At 25.5% G+C, this 18535-nt stretch overlaps 1 protein-coding gene across 2 annotated transcripts in view; it reads left to right on the top strand.

The window, feature by feature from the left end:
* The window catches only part of LOC136075119 (uncharacterized), a 180049-nt gene that overhangs the window by 30370 nt on the left and 131144 nt on the right, over window positions 1–18535 (top strand). Inside the window, exon 5 of one of the 2 annotated variants that reach the window (XM_065787428.1) lies at window positions 1799–1857. The exons of the other annotated variant lie outside the window; for it this stretch is intronic. Within the exon in view, the coding sequence (XP_065643500.1) occupies window positions 1799–1857 (59 nt within the window). The remainder of the gene's footprint in view (window positions 1–1798; window positions 1858–18535) is intronic. 2 annotated transcript variants of the gene reach the window in all.

Below are 18535 nucleotides of genomic sequence, written 5' to 3'. Positions count from 1 at the left end.
ATTATTAAAATTTGCATAAATATTTATATTACAGTTAATTCCTGTCATGTAAAATTCTGGTAAACCTAAATTTTTGTTATCATGAACTGAATCATTTGGTCCTTTAAAAAAATATATATTATAGTATAATATATATATTTTTAGAAAAATAAAACTAGAACTGCGGATATAAATCAATAGTTGCCCTTTCTGGCAATTTTTTTGCATCAAAGAAATGTTGTCTTTCACAAAACTTGAAACATGAATGTTAAACATAATCATGAATGGAAACATGAATGTTGAACATATTTTTTATAAAAAAAAGTTCTCTATTTTTGTTCAAAATTTTGTACTTTTGTGTAAAAAAATTCTCTAAATTAGATGCAAAATCTGCTTTTAAATACTTAAATATACTCTTTTTCTTATAAAAGTTTTATGTGGCCCCCCCTGCTTATGAATATTTTGTATATATTTGCTCAGGCTGTTTCTTGTTTTTGCCAATAAAATAATGCTATGAATTTAACTTATTTAAAATTAATATATCTTTTGTTGAATATAAATTAGTAAATGTTTTAATATATCTTTTAATAGTTTCCCCTATAACATTTTAAAGTTACGTTACATCTTAATTGGTTACAATTGGTAACAAGGTTACTTTCTCTAACTTTTAATTAAATATTAAGTATATAAATTTGATAATGCAGTAAATGTTTGTTTATCGTCGCCGTATTGCTAAATGCAATTTTATATTTTATTTTTATTGTAAAATAGCTTCGTCTCAATTGGTTACTTTGTCACAAAAAAAAATAAAGTTTCAATACGCAACGTTACCTCTCAAATGTTTTTTTTTTTTTTAACTTTATAAAGTGTTTACAAATACTTAAATAATATTGTAAATAAAACAATTTTTTTAAATACCGTAACTCATGATCATGAGTTACGATATTTAACAATGCGTTTGTCGAGGCATTTGTAACTAAAAAGTATTTTTTTTAAAACTGCTTATTATTATTGTTTATTTTAATTATAAAATAGATTCGTCTTAATTAGTTCATTTTTTTTATAACTTATTTGTTGCGGAAAAAAAAAGTTTCAATTCGCAAAGTTACGTTTCAATTATTTTATTTTAACTTATAAAAGTGCAACTTTTAAAAAGTGTAGACTGAAGCGTAATTAACGTTTAAATCTATTTTTTAGATGTATTTTAACTACATTTCATATCTAGATTTTGTTACGTTACATTACATTTTTTTTTTGTCAATGGTAAAAGTGTAATACTTCATGAGTTTTTATAAACCCACAAGCAAAAATGTATATAAAATTTCAATCTTTCTTATGATGTCAAATGAATTATTGTGTACATTAATAAGCTTAAGGCAAATATGTGTATACTAGCACTTTCTGTGCAATATGTCTACACTCTCTCTGACTTAACTTCACTTCTATCTCTATATTTATATAGCTCTCTATATAAATATAGAGATAAGTATATAGTAGCTTACTCTCTGTATGTATATTTATGTACATATGAAAAAAAAGTTATGTAGATAGATACTATAGATTTCAATGTTACATATCATTAGGACAAAATGTTACTTGTTGTTATGTAACACTTTTCACATAGCGTTACGTTACAATTACAATGTTAATTTTAATGTTACGTTTACAATGTTAATTACAATGTTATGTCTCGGTTATGTAAAAATAACGGACATTTTGCATGTATATTAACGAATCCCGTTTTTGTTACAATACATAACGTAACTTTAAAATGTAAAAAGGGTTTTATAATATATTTTTATTTGCAATTGTTTTATAGACAATTACACAAGAAAAAAAAGTTAACCTGACTGTTATGGCTCGCTACGGAAACAATTGGTTAGATTTTTTTTTTCTAAAGTTTATGTATTAATATGTTTCAATAAGTAAAACTTCTACACTTGCAGTAATTAGTTAAAACGATAATGATTTCTTAAAATTATTTTGGTGCAGTTATCCTACATTTGGAAGATACTCTTTTACAGTTACCTTACCTTTAGAAGGTACTCTGTTAAAATGTATTTTATATGGTGCTTAATAGTATCAATTTAGAAACTTTTAAAAAAAGTTACTTTAAATTCTTTTTTTTTTAAAAATAATATAAATTGATATGATCAGGTATTAAAATTTTTCTAATTTCAAAAGTTTGAAATTAAAATAATAAACAGTAAAAATAAATTATAAGTATATAAATTATTTTGAGTAACAAAAAAATAAAGTTTTAGCAAAAGTAACCTAAAAAACTATTAGTAATTAATTAGTAACACATACACAAATCACATACCAGTTGAAGTAGGTTCAAACCAAAAAATATATTCCAGGATCATGTTTATACTTTTTTAGATCCATACTGACCACTACTTTTTGAAAATAACACCACGAAAAAAAAATTTCAAGGTCCAATAATAAATTGAAATAAGTTTTTGTAAACACTAAAAGGCCAGTACTTTTCCTTACATGTACAATAAATATTTTATTTGATCATGAATTATGCCAAGACTTTTTTTTAATATTTAGAGCTTTTATTTGATGATTAATGTGTTCTCATATCAATTATGATTACTAATTTATTGAATAAAATTTAAAAATAAATATTTTAATATAGGTTTTCTTTTGTGCCAACATTTATGAAGAATATTTATGCAATGTTTTATATGTTATGTTTTGTATTCTTGTTTATAGCAAAGAGAATTAGTGTTAGTTTTTGTTTGACACTTATTTATACATATGTATTTAAGTTATTACAACTAATTATATTATGTTAAACTGTGTTTAGTATTCTTGTATCGTTGTTCCAACTTTGTTGATATATTAGCTCTATTCATATAGAGCTATGGCTTATATTTTATTCAAGAAAGAATTTCTTGTGTGGAATTAATCTCCTAGGAAATAGTTTAACAATCATTATAGAGAGTTTTTCATATAGTTTTCCAAAGGTAATTGCTTGTGTTGTAATCATTAATCATTCTAAACCAGTATTAGAAATTATTGTCAAGAGGAAATCGGTTTTGTAAAGTTACTGTTATAACAATCATAATATTGCTATAATAATCATCACAATATATTTAAGGAAATCCATGAAAATCTTGGAAATTCAACCACGAAAGTCAGCCAGCTAGTGAAGTAACAAGATTCAAAAATATAATAGGGTAAAAGTATCCCAAACAGAAACTGCTTGTAGTGTTCATAGGAGCTAGAAAGGGACAGAGTTTTTTAAATCTAAAAGAAAAACTTGTGTTTCAAGACTGTGTTCTAGATCCTTTCTTTGATGTTGCATAACTTTAAATCAATAAGCAAACAAATTGTTTAGTTTACTGTACAAATGTGTCTGAGCTAATAAATCAACTAGTGGAAAAAAAAAATATCCCCAGAATTTATATTGAGGATTAAAATAGATAGAGAAGAAGGATTTCTAAAGGTTTGTTTAAGTATTATTGATTGTGAATTGAATGAACTTAAAGTCCTTATACATAGAGGGAATAAAGCAGGATAAGTTCAAGCATTTTTTAGCATTCGACTTTAAAGCTTACAAACATTTATTTTGGCATTAAAGCAGCTTCTTCTACTCATCTCTGCAATTGGTATGAATTGTCAAAGCTGTGCAATAAATCCAAGAAAATTGGATTTATTGCACAGCTGCCAGTTCAAGAGAAGGCAGTGTTTAAAGCTATTAAATAACATTTAAACATTAGACAATATTCTCATATCCAAGTTTGATATTGTACCTGATGAATTGAAAACGCTTGTGTGCAATGAAAGCACTTAATAATATTGAGAAAACTCGCTTAGGTCTAGGTTTGGACATCTTACAATCACATCAATACCAACAAGGAAGCATATATGGAATTGAATGAAAAAGTATTACTGAAATAAAATGCTCTAGTCATTCGTGTACCAGCTATTTTGGAATCAATGGCTGACAATTACTCTGGAACATATCTTGGTTTTTTGTGAGAACATGCTTTTGAATCTGTTCATCACAACTTCAAACAGTTTTATGATATGCAAAGATAAAAAGTTCCAAGTTGTCGCAAACGGTATCAATAAAAACTCCTAAAATCGGTTATTGTTTATAATAGTAGACATCCACTTTTCAAGATTTAATTTTATAGAAGACATTAATTGATTTTAGAAGATTTATACATATTTTAATACACAGTCCATTTTAAGTCCATTTTTAGTCCATTTTTGCTGTTCGGAGAAAAAGGCATTTAATGTTTTTAATTCATCATTGCATTTGATCTTCTTAATTAAACCAAATTGTTTTTAAAGTACTTATTTTTCATAATAGAACAAATAAATAATAAAAATTTAAGTTGATGAGAAGCAACAATGCAAATGAACTTAAGATAATCTTAAAACTATATAAAATATGACAAAATTCTATAAATTAAATCGCCGCTGCAAAACAAGACAATCTTAAGTCCGTTTTGATTTTCTCAGAAAATCAGAACGAACTTAAGTCGATGTAGCGACTCTCCTTTGCATCAGCAGGCTATAAGATTGTCCATGTATGCACTGAAGTCCTTTGCAGCTAATCATTATCTTTTTCCGTAAAGCTCTAGACATTCAAAAACATTTTAATATTTTTTAGATTAGAATGTTAATAGTCTTTTTTGTTTTTTATATTCAATTTCACTTTTATTTTCATTTATGATTTAGAAGTTTCACAATCTGTGCACTTGCACCCTGTGTTTGACTCATGTAGTTACATAGACTATGATATGAAGACAGAAGTTATTGACTGGTGTAATATTTTAGATAAAGATAGTTATAGTGAAAATAATTTTACTAGTCCATTAAAAAGTGTTCATAAAGAAGTGTTTGACAGCTTGTTTACAAAATCGTTTTTTTCAGCTGAAGGAGCATTAAAAAATCTAAAACATGAAGAAAATAAAATAATGACTAAACCAAAAACTTCTATATTAAGTTAAAAAAATAAAGATACTCATGGAACCAAAGATGAAGAAAGTTAATTTAAAAGTGATATAAATTGTGATAGAGAGGTTAAATCTTGTTTATATTCAGATAGTAATGTCTCCCTTGGCTCATTAGCACAGAGCTTTAAAAAGCAGGTAAACATAATCTATTTAATTTCTATATATTTATTTAATGAACATTTTACTGTTGCTGTTGTTATTATTATATTATTATTATTAATGATACTATTTTTATGCCCAATAATTTAAAACATATTTGGTTTTATGTAAAAAAAGTAATAGGGTTAATCTGAAGAGATTAATATTTCGTTATTTTATGCTATACCCAAATTACTAGTGTTAATTTATGCATTTTATTAAAAAAAACCAGATAGTGGGCAAATATTAATAAAAGGTTTATTTTAACCATCAAATATCTTAAATTATGTATTGCAAGTTTATATTATAAATATATATTTTATAAGTAATATGTTGTAAGTAATATATTTTATAAGTAATAGCTTTTATATAAATTTTATATAAATTTTATAATAAGTAATTTTATAAGTAATATGTTATAAGTAATATATTTTATAAGTAATAACTCAATTAATTTCATTTAATCGATCACCATCAAAATATAATTGGTAGCAGAGGGGTTTCTTTGTCACAGAAGAATGGTAAAAATAAGAAATCAAATCAGCTAAAAGCAGGCTTGGCCAGGAAGGCGAGAAAAAAGCTTTTTTATGACCACACAAATAATATTTTGTTATGACGGTTTTACCACCGTTTTTATCATTTTAAAAATGCACTGAAAAAAATTGTTTTTAATTACATTAAGAATAAATAACTTTGACACATTTATCTTTACTAGCATATTTATATTAGCAAAATGCTTTTTTATGTAACTAATAATATATTTTTTTTAAAGTTTTTAATGATTAATGATTTTAATTAAAGTATCAATGAAAGTTGTATAAAATTTTATTTTATTCAACTATATTAAATGTTTTTGCGATAATGTAATTTTAATAAAAATTAATTTTATAAGCAATGACTTCAAATTACGATTTTCTCTTTATATAATAATTTTTAAATTTAATACACTGGAAAACAAAAATTTTGTTAAGAAGAAAAAAAGAAGTTTTTGAATGTCATTTGAATTGATCTTTACTTATGTTTTTATATTAATGAATTTTATTTATATTAAGTAACAAATCACTACATATGATTTTTTATATAAAGTATTAATAAATATCACGTATATATTTTATATATTTATTTAAGTATTTATTTTGTCTTTAAATAAAAAAATCATATCAATTTTTTAATTTAATTATTTTTTCTTTTGTTTACTTTACTTTGAAGAATAGTTTTGAATCTTTTTTTAAACTTTTAAATGTGCGTATTTACTAAACAATTGTTATGTTTTGCATAATATTGTATTATTAATATATTAGTAGGGATAAATGATTCAAAGTTATTTATTCCAAACATAATTTAAATAATCTTATCGTTATAGTTTATTATTTATTTTAGTTAAGTTTTAATTTTATTTTTTTGATTTTAATTTTAGTTAAGTTTATTTTATCTTATTTTTCGTTTTTTTTTTTTTTTTTCTGAAGATTAATTTGCTTCTTTGCTTCTTTAGGATAAGTTTTTTTTTAAGTTTTTTTATGGTTAAAATAATTTTTTCAGCGCATTTTGAAAATGTATAGTGTGGGCATTAAGCAGGAAGAAAATGATTTTAAAGTCTATGTTCATGTGAACATCAAATTATTCAGTTTCTCAGAGACGGCAGACTAACGTATAAAATTAAGTTATGTGAATTGAGTAACCAAATAACAAAAACACAAAACAAAGTTATTGATCTCTTCTTAATCTATTATGCTGGTGTAGATGTATTTAAAATACATTGTTTCCAGTTTTGGATGTTGAATGCAGGATCTACTTGACTCAATGCATGGGTGTAGCTTGTGTCTCTGTTTTTATGACTAGGCAACTCATTCTATTATCTTCTAATGAGGGTACATCTCTAAAACTCCGTTTTATGGTTCTTTGGCCTACTGGTAGTCAAGTTTCCCCAACTCTGAATTTTAATCACACGTCAAAAGAATACAGAAACTCAAAAATTTTTGGAAATAATGGTTGCGCTAATAATCACAATCGTTTGCTCCACAAAAAGAATTTACCTAAAAGATCTGCGGGGTAACCGAAGAAAAAAGATATGGTAATTGAAAATTCTTATATGTCAAATATTAAAAAATTGAAATGAAAAAATGATGATAAAAAAAGTGTTTTCATCGCATTGCTTAATGATGAATGTACCAAGTCACACTTAAGTTCTGATGTAGCTCTCATACTTGTATTTTGAGTCACTGCAAGGTAAAAAAAAAAGATAAATGTCATTATGTTAAGCATAAAAGTTCTTTTAAAGTAATGCCAGTTGAATTCCTGCTGAAGTCATTAAATGAAAAAACTAACAAAAAACAAGCTTTAGGTCGAATGGTGTAAATTGTAATGTAACTGTAATGATGTATGGTGTATAGTGTAAAGAATGGTGTAACTGTGATGGTGGAAGCTTAAAAGTATTTAATTAAGCAAAAATCTCAAAAAAGCAGAAGTATCTAAGAAACATAGAATTATGGAGCATTGAATTAAAACCAAAAATATATATTTTAATTCATGTTGATTATGCTGAATCACACTGTGCAATTGTGAAAGTTAAAGAAGGATCTAATCAGCCAGTTATTTGGCTCACGCACCGTTGATGGATATTTATTGAAAATTTTAACACAGAGAACGAAAAGTATGATTTAAAGTAGTCATTTCTTAGTTAAATGATAATTATTCAATGCCATTAAATTAAATGCAAGAAACACAGAAAATTATTTGACAAAAATAAAAGTCTTCGAAATGAGTAAAAAATTTTATTAGGCAGTATCAAGAAAAGGGATATTAGGAGAAAAATAATAAGATGAGTCTTGGTAATGATTACCACACTTTTCACTTTTTCTTTATCTCATTAAAAGCGGAGTCTGATTAATCAACAAGTATTTTTAATATTAAAGACCAGCTCAGCTTTTTTCATAGCACATCTTGTAACACAAAAACATGCAAGAATATACACATACAAATTTATTTTTTGGCTGTTCTTGAAGCTACTCTTGAACCAATAGTTTTTGGAGATGATGGAAAAGACAGAAAAAAAATTATTCTAAAATATATATATACATATATATATACATATATATATATATATATATATACATATATAAAAAAAATATATATACATATATATATAAATATATATGTATATATATATATATATTATATATATATATACATATATATGTATATATATACATATATATATATATATATATATACATATATATATATATATATATATATATATATATATATATATATATATATAAAAATATATATATAAATATATATATATATATATATATATATATGTATATATATATATATATATATATATATATATATATATATATATATATATATATATATATATATATGTATATATATATATATATACATATATATATATATATAAATATATATATAAATATATATATATATATATATATATATATATATATATATATATATATATATGTATGTATATATATATATATATATATATATATATATATATATATATATATATATATATATATATATATATATATAGTACTGTGAATAAGTTTTAGACCACTTACATTTTTTCAAAAAATCCCGGAGAATTCTTCTCTAATATTTAAGTTTGTTGTATTAAATTATAAACTTATTAAAACACATGTATTTCACACAAAATATGGAACATTTACAAACTTTAGAGAGAGCATGTTTGACCTTTTTTCTGTCCAGGTAATCCAAAATATGCTCAATTATATTCAAAACTGTACTCTGGGGAGGCCAGGTCATCAATTCCAGTACTCCTTCCTCTGCCATTTCATTTAAATAATTTTTTGCTACTCGGGAACAATGTTTTGGGTCATTGTCCTGCTGCAGAATAAAATTATGACCTATTAGTCTCATTCCGGATGATTCAGCATGGTGCCTTAATATGTGGTATCCACATAATGTTCCCCATTGAGTCGCTCCCCTATTTTGATCAAATCACCTACTCCAGATGAAGATAAACAGCCTTAAACTTGTAAAGAGCCTCCTCTGTGTTTAACAGTAGAGTTTAAACACTCGGCTTCTTCAATTCTTCATCAAACATATTGGTGTCCATTCGTTCCCAAATTTTCCAATTTGGACTCCTCGGTGTACAGAACCCAATTAAACATTTCCTGGGCCCAATCTTTGTGTTGTTTTGCATATTTAAGTCGTTTTTCTTTATGCCACACCGTAATAATGGTTTTTGAATTGCAACACATCCTCTTAATCTCAATTTAAGTTGGTGCTGTCAAATAAAAGAAGAGCTGACATTTTCCCCAGTTGCTGTGTTAATGTCTTTTGTCAGCTCGGTTAATACTTTTTTTGTATTTCCTAAAGATAGGGTTTTTAAATATTTATTGTCATCTTTTTTTAGCTTAGGAGGTCTACCACTTTTCTTTCTATCTTCAAGGAAGCCATTTTCTCTGATTTCTGTAACAGCATTCTTCGAATATCCTGCTGTGGATGTAGTTGTTATGACACATCGTTTTAATAAATAAACAAACAAATCCCTCATGTTTTCTCATCAATTTTGTTTATTTATTCAAAATAATATATTCTTTCCACTTTTCTTACATATTATTAATATAAAGTACGCTTTAAAAATTTTACATAGGAAAAAAATTGTAAATTCGTCTAATTATACAAGAGGTCTTAAACTTATTCACAGTACTGCATATACATAGAGAGAGAGAGAGATTCGAAGGATATAGTGATTTAATTTAAATGGATGAATATTAGTTTTTAGTTTAAAGTGAAACCTTAAGATTGTTTTAATTTAAAAAATAATTTCAAAAAGTCTTTTTTATTTATAGTTTTTGTCCGTGGTTTCTACATAATAATTTTTATATTTCTTGAGAAGTATATTTTTTGTTTCTTAGAGTGTGTCACATCAAGAAGGTTATCCATTTATTCCAAATACAAATAAACAGATTTTAACTTTGAAAATTAGCTTAATTTCACCTGGTGTCATAAAAATGAATTGCCCTGATTTAATTTCCCCTGTTATTAATTCATTAGCAAGTGATATTTATTTTGGATTAGTCACTTTGTTTCTCCTTTTGTTACAAGGTAGTAAGTGGGAGATTACTTCACAATTAACAAAAATACCGTTTGATGTTGTATCTTTGTTTCAAGTTAATTTAGATGGTGAACTTATGCTGGTGGTTGGTATAACAGAAAATCAAAATACAAAACAAAAGTTAAAAAAAAACAAATCTGGATCAACTTTTTTTCATGCAGCATCTCATTTTTTGAATGTAACAGACTTGGAACAAAATTTAAAAAAGATATGGGACAAAATAGAAATTGAAAGGTTAAAGCCGGTTTTTATTCAAACTGTTATTTTTCAACAGTTAGAGTTGCAAAAAAAAAGAAAAATGTGAAATACCTGGCACTGGTAAGCTCTCCTCTTTTATTAGTATTAGTCCAGATACAAACATTTTAAATCGCATTTTAGCCATGAAGTCATCATTATCTATCCACTCTACTGATGACTCTCCAAGTTTCTCTTCCTTTCGATATGATTCGCAGATTCCAGAGCAAGAGTTAACATGCTTAACAATTCAAAACATTATATCTATGTCTCCTAAACAAATATCTGCTTTTTTAAAGACATTGCGGGATAACTCAGTTGAGATAATTGGTTTAAGAACAGGATTCATAATAAATGATTCATAATAAAAATTAATTTTAAAAAGTCTTTTTTATTTATAGTTTTTGTCCGTGTTTTCTACATAATAATTTTTATATTTCTTGAGAAGTATATTTTTTGTTTCTTAGAGTGTGTCACATCAAGAAGGTTATCCATTTATTCCAAATACAAATAAACAGATTTTAACTTTGAAAATTAGCTTAATTTCACCTGGTGTCATAAAAATGAATTGCCCCTCCAAACTATTAAGACTGTAAATTTTTAGTTAGTAGCATTTATTTTATTACATACTTTACAAAATACATTTCTCTCTTTTTCTCCCTTGATATTGGTTTGTGATGACTTCAACTAGTCAAAAACAAAATTTTGCAGATCTGGATACATTACTAAATCTGCAGCAGTAATTTACTCTACTAGTTGATAAAAATACTTTCTGCCCAAATATTTCCATTTTTAGCATGCTATTATGGCTAGTGATATATTTGTCAAAACGTTTTGATTCAATGATAGATTTAGTTTTATATAATATTCAGTAAAACCCTTAACTTATATATATATAAATATAAATGCTGTTTTTTTTAAATAATTTTTTATATTTACAAGAGATAAAATTTGCAAACATGAGTTTATTTTTATTATCGAGATTTTTTTGTAAAAAATTTGATAAGGACTTTTGAAATGTGTTAATAATCCCTAGGACTCAAGGTCTCAGCTTGGAATAAAAATAAATTACATAATTTGTTAAAACATATATAGCTTTTATATAAATTTTTTATAAAGTAAAAAAAATTTTTTTTAATTAAAACATTAAAATCTCGATAATAAAAATATACTCTTGTTTGCAAATTTTATCTCTTGTAAATATAAAAAATTATTTGAAAAAAACAGCATTTATATTTATATATGTAAGTTAAGGGTTTTACTGAATATTATATGAAACCAAATCTATCATTCAATCAATATGTTTTGAAAAATATTTATATAAAAGGCAGGTTTGCTTACCCCAGGCATTTTTAGGTTAGCAGTTAAATTGGCATTGGTGAATGCAGACCTGAATTCCAAGGGCTGCTTATGCAAGAAATGTGCATACATCAGGGTTCTGGTTAGGGTTAAATAGCGTTAGTTACATTATGGTCCACAAAAAAAGTCTAGCTGTTATTACTATATTTCTTATTTATTATCAATAACTATTATTATTATTATTATTATTATTATTATTATTATTATTATTATTATTATTATCATTATATATTATTAATATTTATTTTTTATTATTAATATCACGGTAATAATAATGATAAAAGTGATAATAATTATATGTAATTATACAATGAAGATAATTCAATTTAATTATAAGTCAACAATTGAATTTCTTTAAAAACTTAACAAATAAGTTGCGTCAAAGTTAAGTTCGTTATATATATATGAATGAAATAAAATTTAATTATTCGAATTTAAAAAAAAATCTTCAATGTTTGCTTATTCAAGGTGATTTAAAAAACCTTTAACTACAAATCATTTATAAATAGCTCTTCATTAACTTAAATTTCTAATTTTCCATGCTAAAATAAAAAAAAAACATTAATTTTTTAATTTTCAGTGGTAATACTTAGGTTTTTAGGTAATTGTTAGGCTGTTTTAATTTATTACCAGAATACGTAATCTTAAGAAAACCTTGTAAACTATGTATGATAGTCTTCCTGGTTGAAGTATCAAAACTTCCTGTCCTGATTTGCAAAACATGTTAATGTCAAGAGCATCTACTTATAAAAAGTTGCTTTAACTCTTTCATGTCATATTTAAATTAGAAAGTAGCATTATGGAAAGTTTTCTAAACCACACAAGTGGAAACCATGGATCTTAAATTGCTTTTTTATTGTTTCATTAATAGATTTTAAAAAGTTGAATAAAAATACTACATCTTAAGTTTTTTTATTTAGTTATTTAAGTGTCACATGATCTATGATGTCAAGTTTGAGAGTTGATATCACGTACTTATATAGCATATTTCTTTAAAATATATGAAGTAAATATTTCAATTTATAATTAATTATAATTAATTACAATTTATATTTGATTATAAGTTTATTACAAATCAGTTTAAACACTTGATAGTAAAACTTTTTACTGATTAAAATAAAATGTTTTTATGTTATAAAAGTCATTAATATAATAAAAAGTGTATACAAAAAAATTTAAAAACTCGTGTAAGTAAATATTTTAATCAGGGTTGGTAACAAATATGTATTTGTATTTGGTGAAAATAGGCTGATTTGGCGAATTTGTATTTGTATTGTATTTGATTAAAAAATTTCTGAAATATTTGTATTTGATTGAAATGTACTTATAATTTCATAAACTAAATTAACTGGAGTTTTTTTTAAGGAAAAATTATAAGGTACATTGTTTTTTTTCAATTTAAACACTAAAATCAATAAAAAGTTTATTGTTAAGAGATATTTCTTAAAACATTTTATTCCTCTCTTTTAGTATACCATTTTATAAGTCTTGTCCTGAAAAAACCTTTATACTTTTGCTTAACTTAAAGTACAATTGTATTTATTTAAAGTAATAGTATTGTATTTAGAAAAACCCCATTGCATATATATGTGTTTAAATTTGTATTTGGAAATCTAGAATTAACTTATTTGTATTTGATTAAATGTGTATGACCCTAACCCTAATAGTCAATGTATGTTTCAAATTTTTTCATTTAGGTTTTTAAAAAGCCAATATGAAAAAAAAAGATTTTTTGCAAGAGAAAATTGTTTTGGTATCTTAATTCATTTTTTTTTTTCAGTTATATTTGATCCAGTTTAAATAAATCAGTTTTCGATTTTTAAAGATAAAGTTTACTCAAAGTTAATTTCAATTTTTATGCTGATCTTTTCCTGGCAGTAAGCTTTTCAACTGATTGTTCAATGGTTTGGACCACATTATAAAGATCATGATGAAGCTTATTTAGCCATTAAAGAATATAAAATGGTTTCTTCTCAAATTAAAGATGAAAAATGGAATTTGGAAACATCCAGTCTTTCTCTTTTAGCGACCTGCGTCAGTTTTTCTTGTTTGCTTGTTTCGTCTAGTGTTCCCACTTCATTTTTAGCATTTATTTTTAGTTTCTCAGAGAGGAGGGGACTGCAACTTAAATCAATCTGTAAACTTTGTATTTTACCAAAAGAACAGTGTGCATGGAAAATAATCTCATCTAAACAATAAAACTTACTCAAGCATTAATGAGAAACATACTTTATTAGTTGTTTATGGAAGGAGCTGCTCATACCGTTTACTTGGAATTGTTTAGAAGCTATGCAATATATTAATGAAACCCACAACCGGAGAAAGTCTGCAACTGCTGTTCACAGTTTTTTTAAATATAATGAATTAAGTAAAAGATGAAAATCATATTTATGTCCCACTCAACTAATAACATAATCATGCCTTTATATTTTAATGAACCTATCGTTGCTTTATTGAAAATGTCAGAACTGCTACCTAATCCAACTTTACTTGTTGACTTTAGAGATATTGTGTTTGAAGCTAGATTGAATCTATATACTCCAGAACTCAGTCTAATTGCTTTATTAGTTTATGGTACAAGCCTTGTTAGACAAATGTCTGTTTTTTTCAGAATTGTTTTCGAAGATTTATTTTTTGATTGCATAAACGCATGGCGCCAAGCCTCTCAAAACTGCTCAATGAAAGTTTTATATGCTCCTACTTTAGAATGGCTTGGAGTCAAATATATTTCCAAACTTTCAGCAACCCAAGTCAATGATTTTGTCATTTACAAACCATTTAGCACTAAATGGAAAACAGAAACAACGAAAATGATAGTAAAAGAAGCTAATCTTGTGATATTTAGTTATGCGGTTAATGGCAAAACTAGAAGATTTTATGATCGAATCTAAATCAGATAACAACCATTCTGATATTATTCTACATTCTGGTGCAGAATATGTGACTCAAATAATGTATAAATATTTTAATGACCATGAAATTTATGGTGATAGTTTAGCCTGCTAATCGTATAATTATTACATACCAATAGATAAGAATTTATTTAGTTTGTCAAAAATGTTCAATTCTAATACTGAATATAGTTTTGTTTTTTTAGAGTATGTTCCTATACTAGAATTTAACAAATTGTATAATTTTCTTCCAAATTGTGACAAATTATATAAAGTAGAGTTTAACAGAGCTCCCTTACTTGCCCAATTTGCTTTACAAAATGAACAGTCCTATGTTGGTTTTTCTGTGTTGTATAATACTGAACAAATTTTAGCCATCTCTAAATACCTTACCAGAATTGTCAATATATGTTTTTAAATATGTGCATTAAAATTTCCTATTTTGATGTTGTTGTTTTTTTAATGTTGTTAGGTACTGTTTGAACTATTTATCTTCTTTTTTTTTTATTTCATACATAAACATTTGAAATAAAATGTGTTCCATCTGTGTTTAATGCTATTTTGTTAAGTTTTTATTTAGTTTGATCACAGAGACTTCTGAATGCATTTAGTTTTCTAGGCGATCTACTGCATTTTTTTATTAAACATGTTTTTACTTGAACTGAGGAGTTCCTACCAAAGCTTGGTGTAAAGTAGTATATATATGATTATTTTGACATCTGGTTTATAATTTTTAAATTTTTTGCAGTGTTTCAATAATAATTTTCCTAACAATATTGTTATTAGTTAATTATTTTCAAATTATTTTTCAAATATTCTTTTAGTTACAGAAACTGAAGAGGATTTGATGTTTTATTGAAAATAACTTTAAGCAGAATTCGAACTCAGGAAGGATATTTTGTTCCAACTATTCTTTTTATGCCCATGGAGTGAGTTCTTTAAAAACTTTTTTTTTTTAATTTTGTTTCACCTTCCCAAGTTCATGAAGGCCACTACAATTGAGAATGCTACTTTTAGTTATGGTTACAAACCTCTTTCAACTCTATAAATCTGAAACACAAACCTTGACAAACAAGGCCCCTGCGCGGAGAAACAAGTTGAGCACAGTACTACCAGGGACTTGGGGTGGGGATCAAATTTAGAACTTCTCGCTTATGTGGCGAGCGCTCTACTACTACACCACTATTGCTATTTAAAAACTTGCTCTATGATACTATCTACTATATAATGATGTTAAATAGAAAATTATTTCTAGCAGTTCATTTGAATGAATTATGAGTTAATTATGACTAATTATGGACAATTATGACTATTTTGAACTAAGTGAATCTACAAGATGACAAAATTGTTTTTGTTTTTTTTTGTTTTTTGAAAATAATATTTTAATTGGTTGTCAATAAGGTGGCAACATATTGTTTGGAAATACAATTTAAATGATTACAAAGCAGTATATATATAAGGTTATAAAGTCTGTGGTAGAATTTTAAGGACCACCTATGATATAATTTAAAGCATATCTGTTCAAAAAGGATATATATTATAACTTTTTTATGTTAATTGTATTACATAATTGTTATGGTTAAGCTACAGTGCCAAAATATTCCTTTAGGCAATATAGTAATACTCTATAAATAAACATAACATAATTAGCATAAACATAAATAACAAATAAAACCACCAAATTTGCCTAGAACTATAGTTTTTATTTTCATATACTTTTATTAAAGCCCTAAATGCTGAAAGCGCAAGGAATATCAAACTTTGATATTCTTTAATGAACTGCAATCATTCCATCATCCAATGAGTTATTTACAATTTTGATTACCTTTTTTTACCTGTATTATTTTTTAAATATTTGGTTATCCAAGAATTCAATTCTGAGCATTACACAACATGCTAGTAAATAAACAGTAAAAGTTCAAAATATTACTTTTTGTGAGTTAATAATCAATTATTTGATAAGTTATCAAAATCTATATGTTCATACTTTTAGTTGCATTTTGAGTATTTTTTGTATTTTAAAAATTAATGGTATTTTAATTTAAAATTTAAGCATTATTTATAGAGTTTGGAAGGATTTAAATTTGGGACTTAGACACAAAATATAGGCTATGATAAGTAATTCTAATTTTTTTTAAGCTGCTGACTAATGAGTATGGCCCTGGTCATAACAACCAATGTAACAGAAATGAAAATTAGTTAATTTTTATTTGTTTATTTATTGATAGCTATTCATATAACTGTTGTCTGGAATAAACTAATTTCGATTAGTCTATTCCAGACAACAATTATTCCAGTTAGACATTTCATTTTGGTTAGATTGGTTTTTGACAACAACCATGCTGAATGAAAGAAGCCAAAATACAAAACTTAGAATAAAATTGCAAAATAAAGAGCCATTTCCAAAGTAAGAACAATATACCAGGCAGTCTTTAAAAAATTTTTTTTAAATAACTGATGTAAATAACATCAGTTATTTAATTATCAGTTATTTCAAATAATTGATTATTAAATAAAAGATTATTAAAAATTAAATTAAAAAGTTAAAATTGAAATTAAAAAATTGAAAGGGAAAAAATTTATGTTAAAAAACTAAAAAAAAGTAAAAGTAATTAACTTAAAAAAATCACTTTTTATAACCAATGTGAAAATGCAGCAATTCCTTTATCACTAAACCGACTAGAATTACTACAGCATTCTTTAACTGATAGTATTATTATATAGTTATGTACAAATGAGGTCTTTTAATGTGTTGTTAAAAACCATTTTAAAATCATTTAAATACTTTATGAATAACCAATAATATAATGAATATAATTATGAAAAACCGATGATTTTGGTTAATATATATACTTTTGGTAAATGAAATATCTCTAAGTGCCAAACTTAAGTATGTTTCTGTTTATATAACATTAGAGTGTTGAGGAAAAGATTGAAACAATCACCTCATTTGGTTAGGGTGTAAACTTTATATTATCATAACTTTTGAAGTTTGAATTTTATACCCTGTTGATTAAATTTAGTGTAAAAAAGTAAAAAGATAAATATTACTAATTTGTTGCCCTCACATTTAGAGTAGGGATGGTAGATGTTTTAGGGTATTTTTGTTTCCAGGCTCTAATCGCCACAAGTTTTAATTCTTAATCTACATATAAATCATTGCATAGATACAGCTCAGGTTATTTGTAGATTACACAGTGACATAGCAAAATATTTTCGGCCAGTAGACAGACATGGCCCAGGTGCATAATTTCTGTTCTCTGGAACAATATTTTTTACTTAATAAAATCAAAACACTTTAAATATATCTTGAGGCTCCTAAATCATGCGACCCTGAGCCTACTTGCTTAAGGGACCGTAAGTTTTGCTTACGTTGCCCTTGCTGTAGTTAGGTCACTTATACTACACTTAGATAATGATATTTAAATAAATAGTTCTAAATTTTACATGCCTATTTAAAAAACCGTAGTTCTTAAAACTAGTTCCGGGTTTAAGACTTGCAGGGTCTAGGGATATTTTTGAGGAGGTGGACATTTTTCTTATTAAAGTGGCAAAAAAATCTTACAAAAATAAAGCATCCTCTTAAAAATTTCGGGGCTCCTAAGACTGCAGAATATGGGGTTGTAACCCCCCTAATCTAGGACTGCTTTAAACTTTCCTTCCTTAGTTTTTAAATAATAAAAACTTTTACGTAAAAAACCCGTAAAAAGAAATAACAATTAGGCCAAATATGCCTTTCAAATAGTCAACCTCTCATACAGCAAATATGTGGTACCCATTAGGGTATATCATACTTTTGCATGTTTTAATTTTCATTCAGTATGTCACTTTTCCTATGT

The sequence above is a fragment of the Hydra vulgaris genome, chromosome 01 (assembly GCF_038396675.1).
Source record: "Hydra vulgaris chromosome 01, alternate assembly HydraT2T_AEP".
NCBI lineage: Eukaryota > Metazoa > Cnidaria > Hydrozoa > Anthoathecata > Hydridae > Hydra > Hydra vulgaris.
The sequence above is the reverse complement of the archived record's forward strand: the minus strand, read 5'-3'. Positions and strand labels throughout refer to the sequence as shown.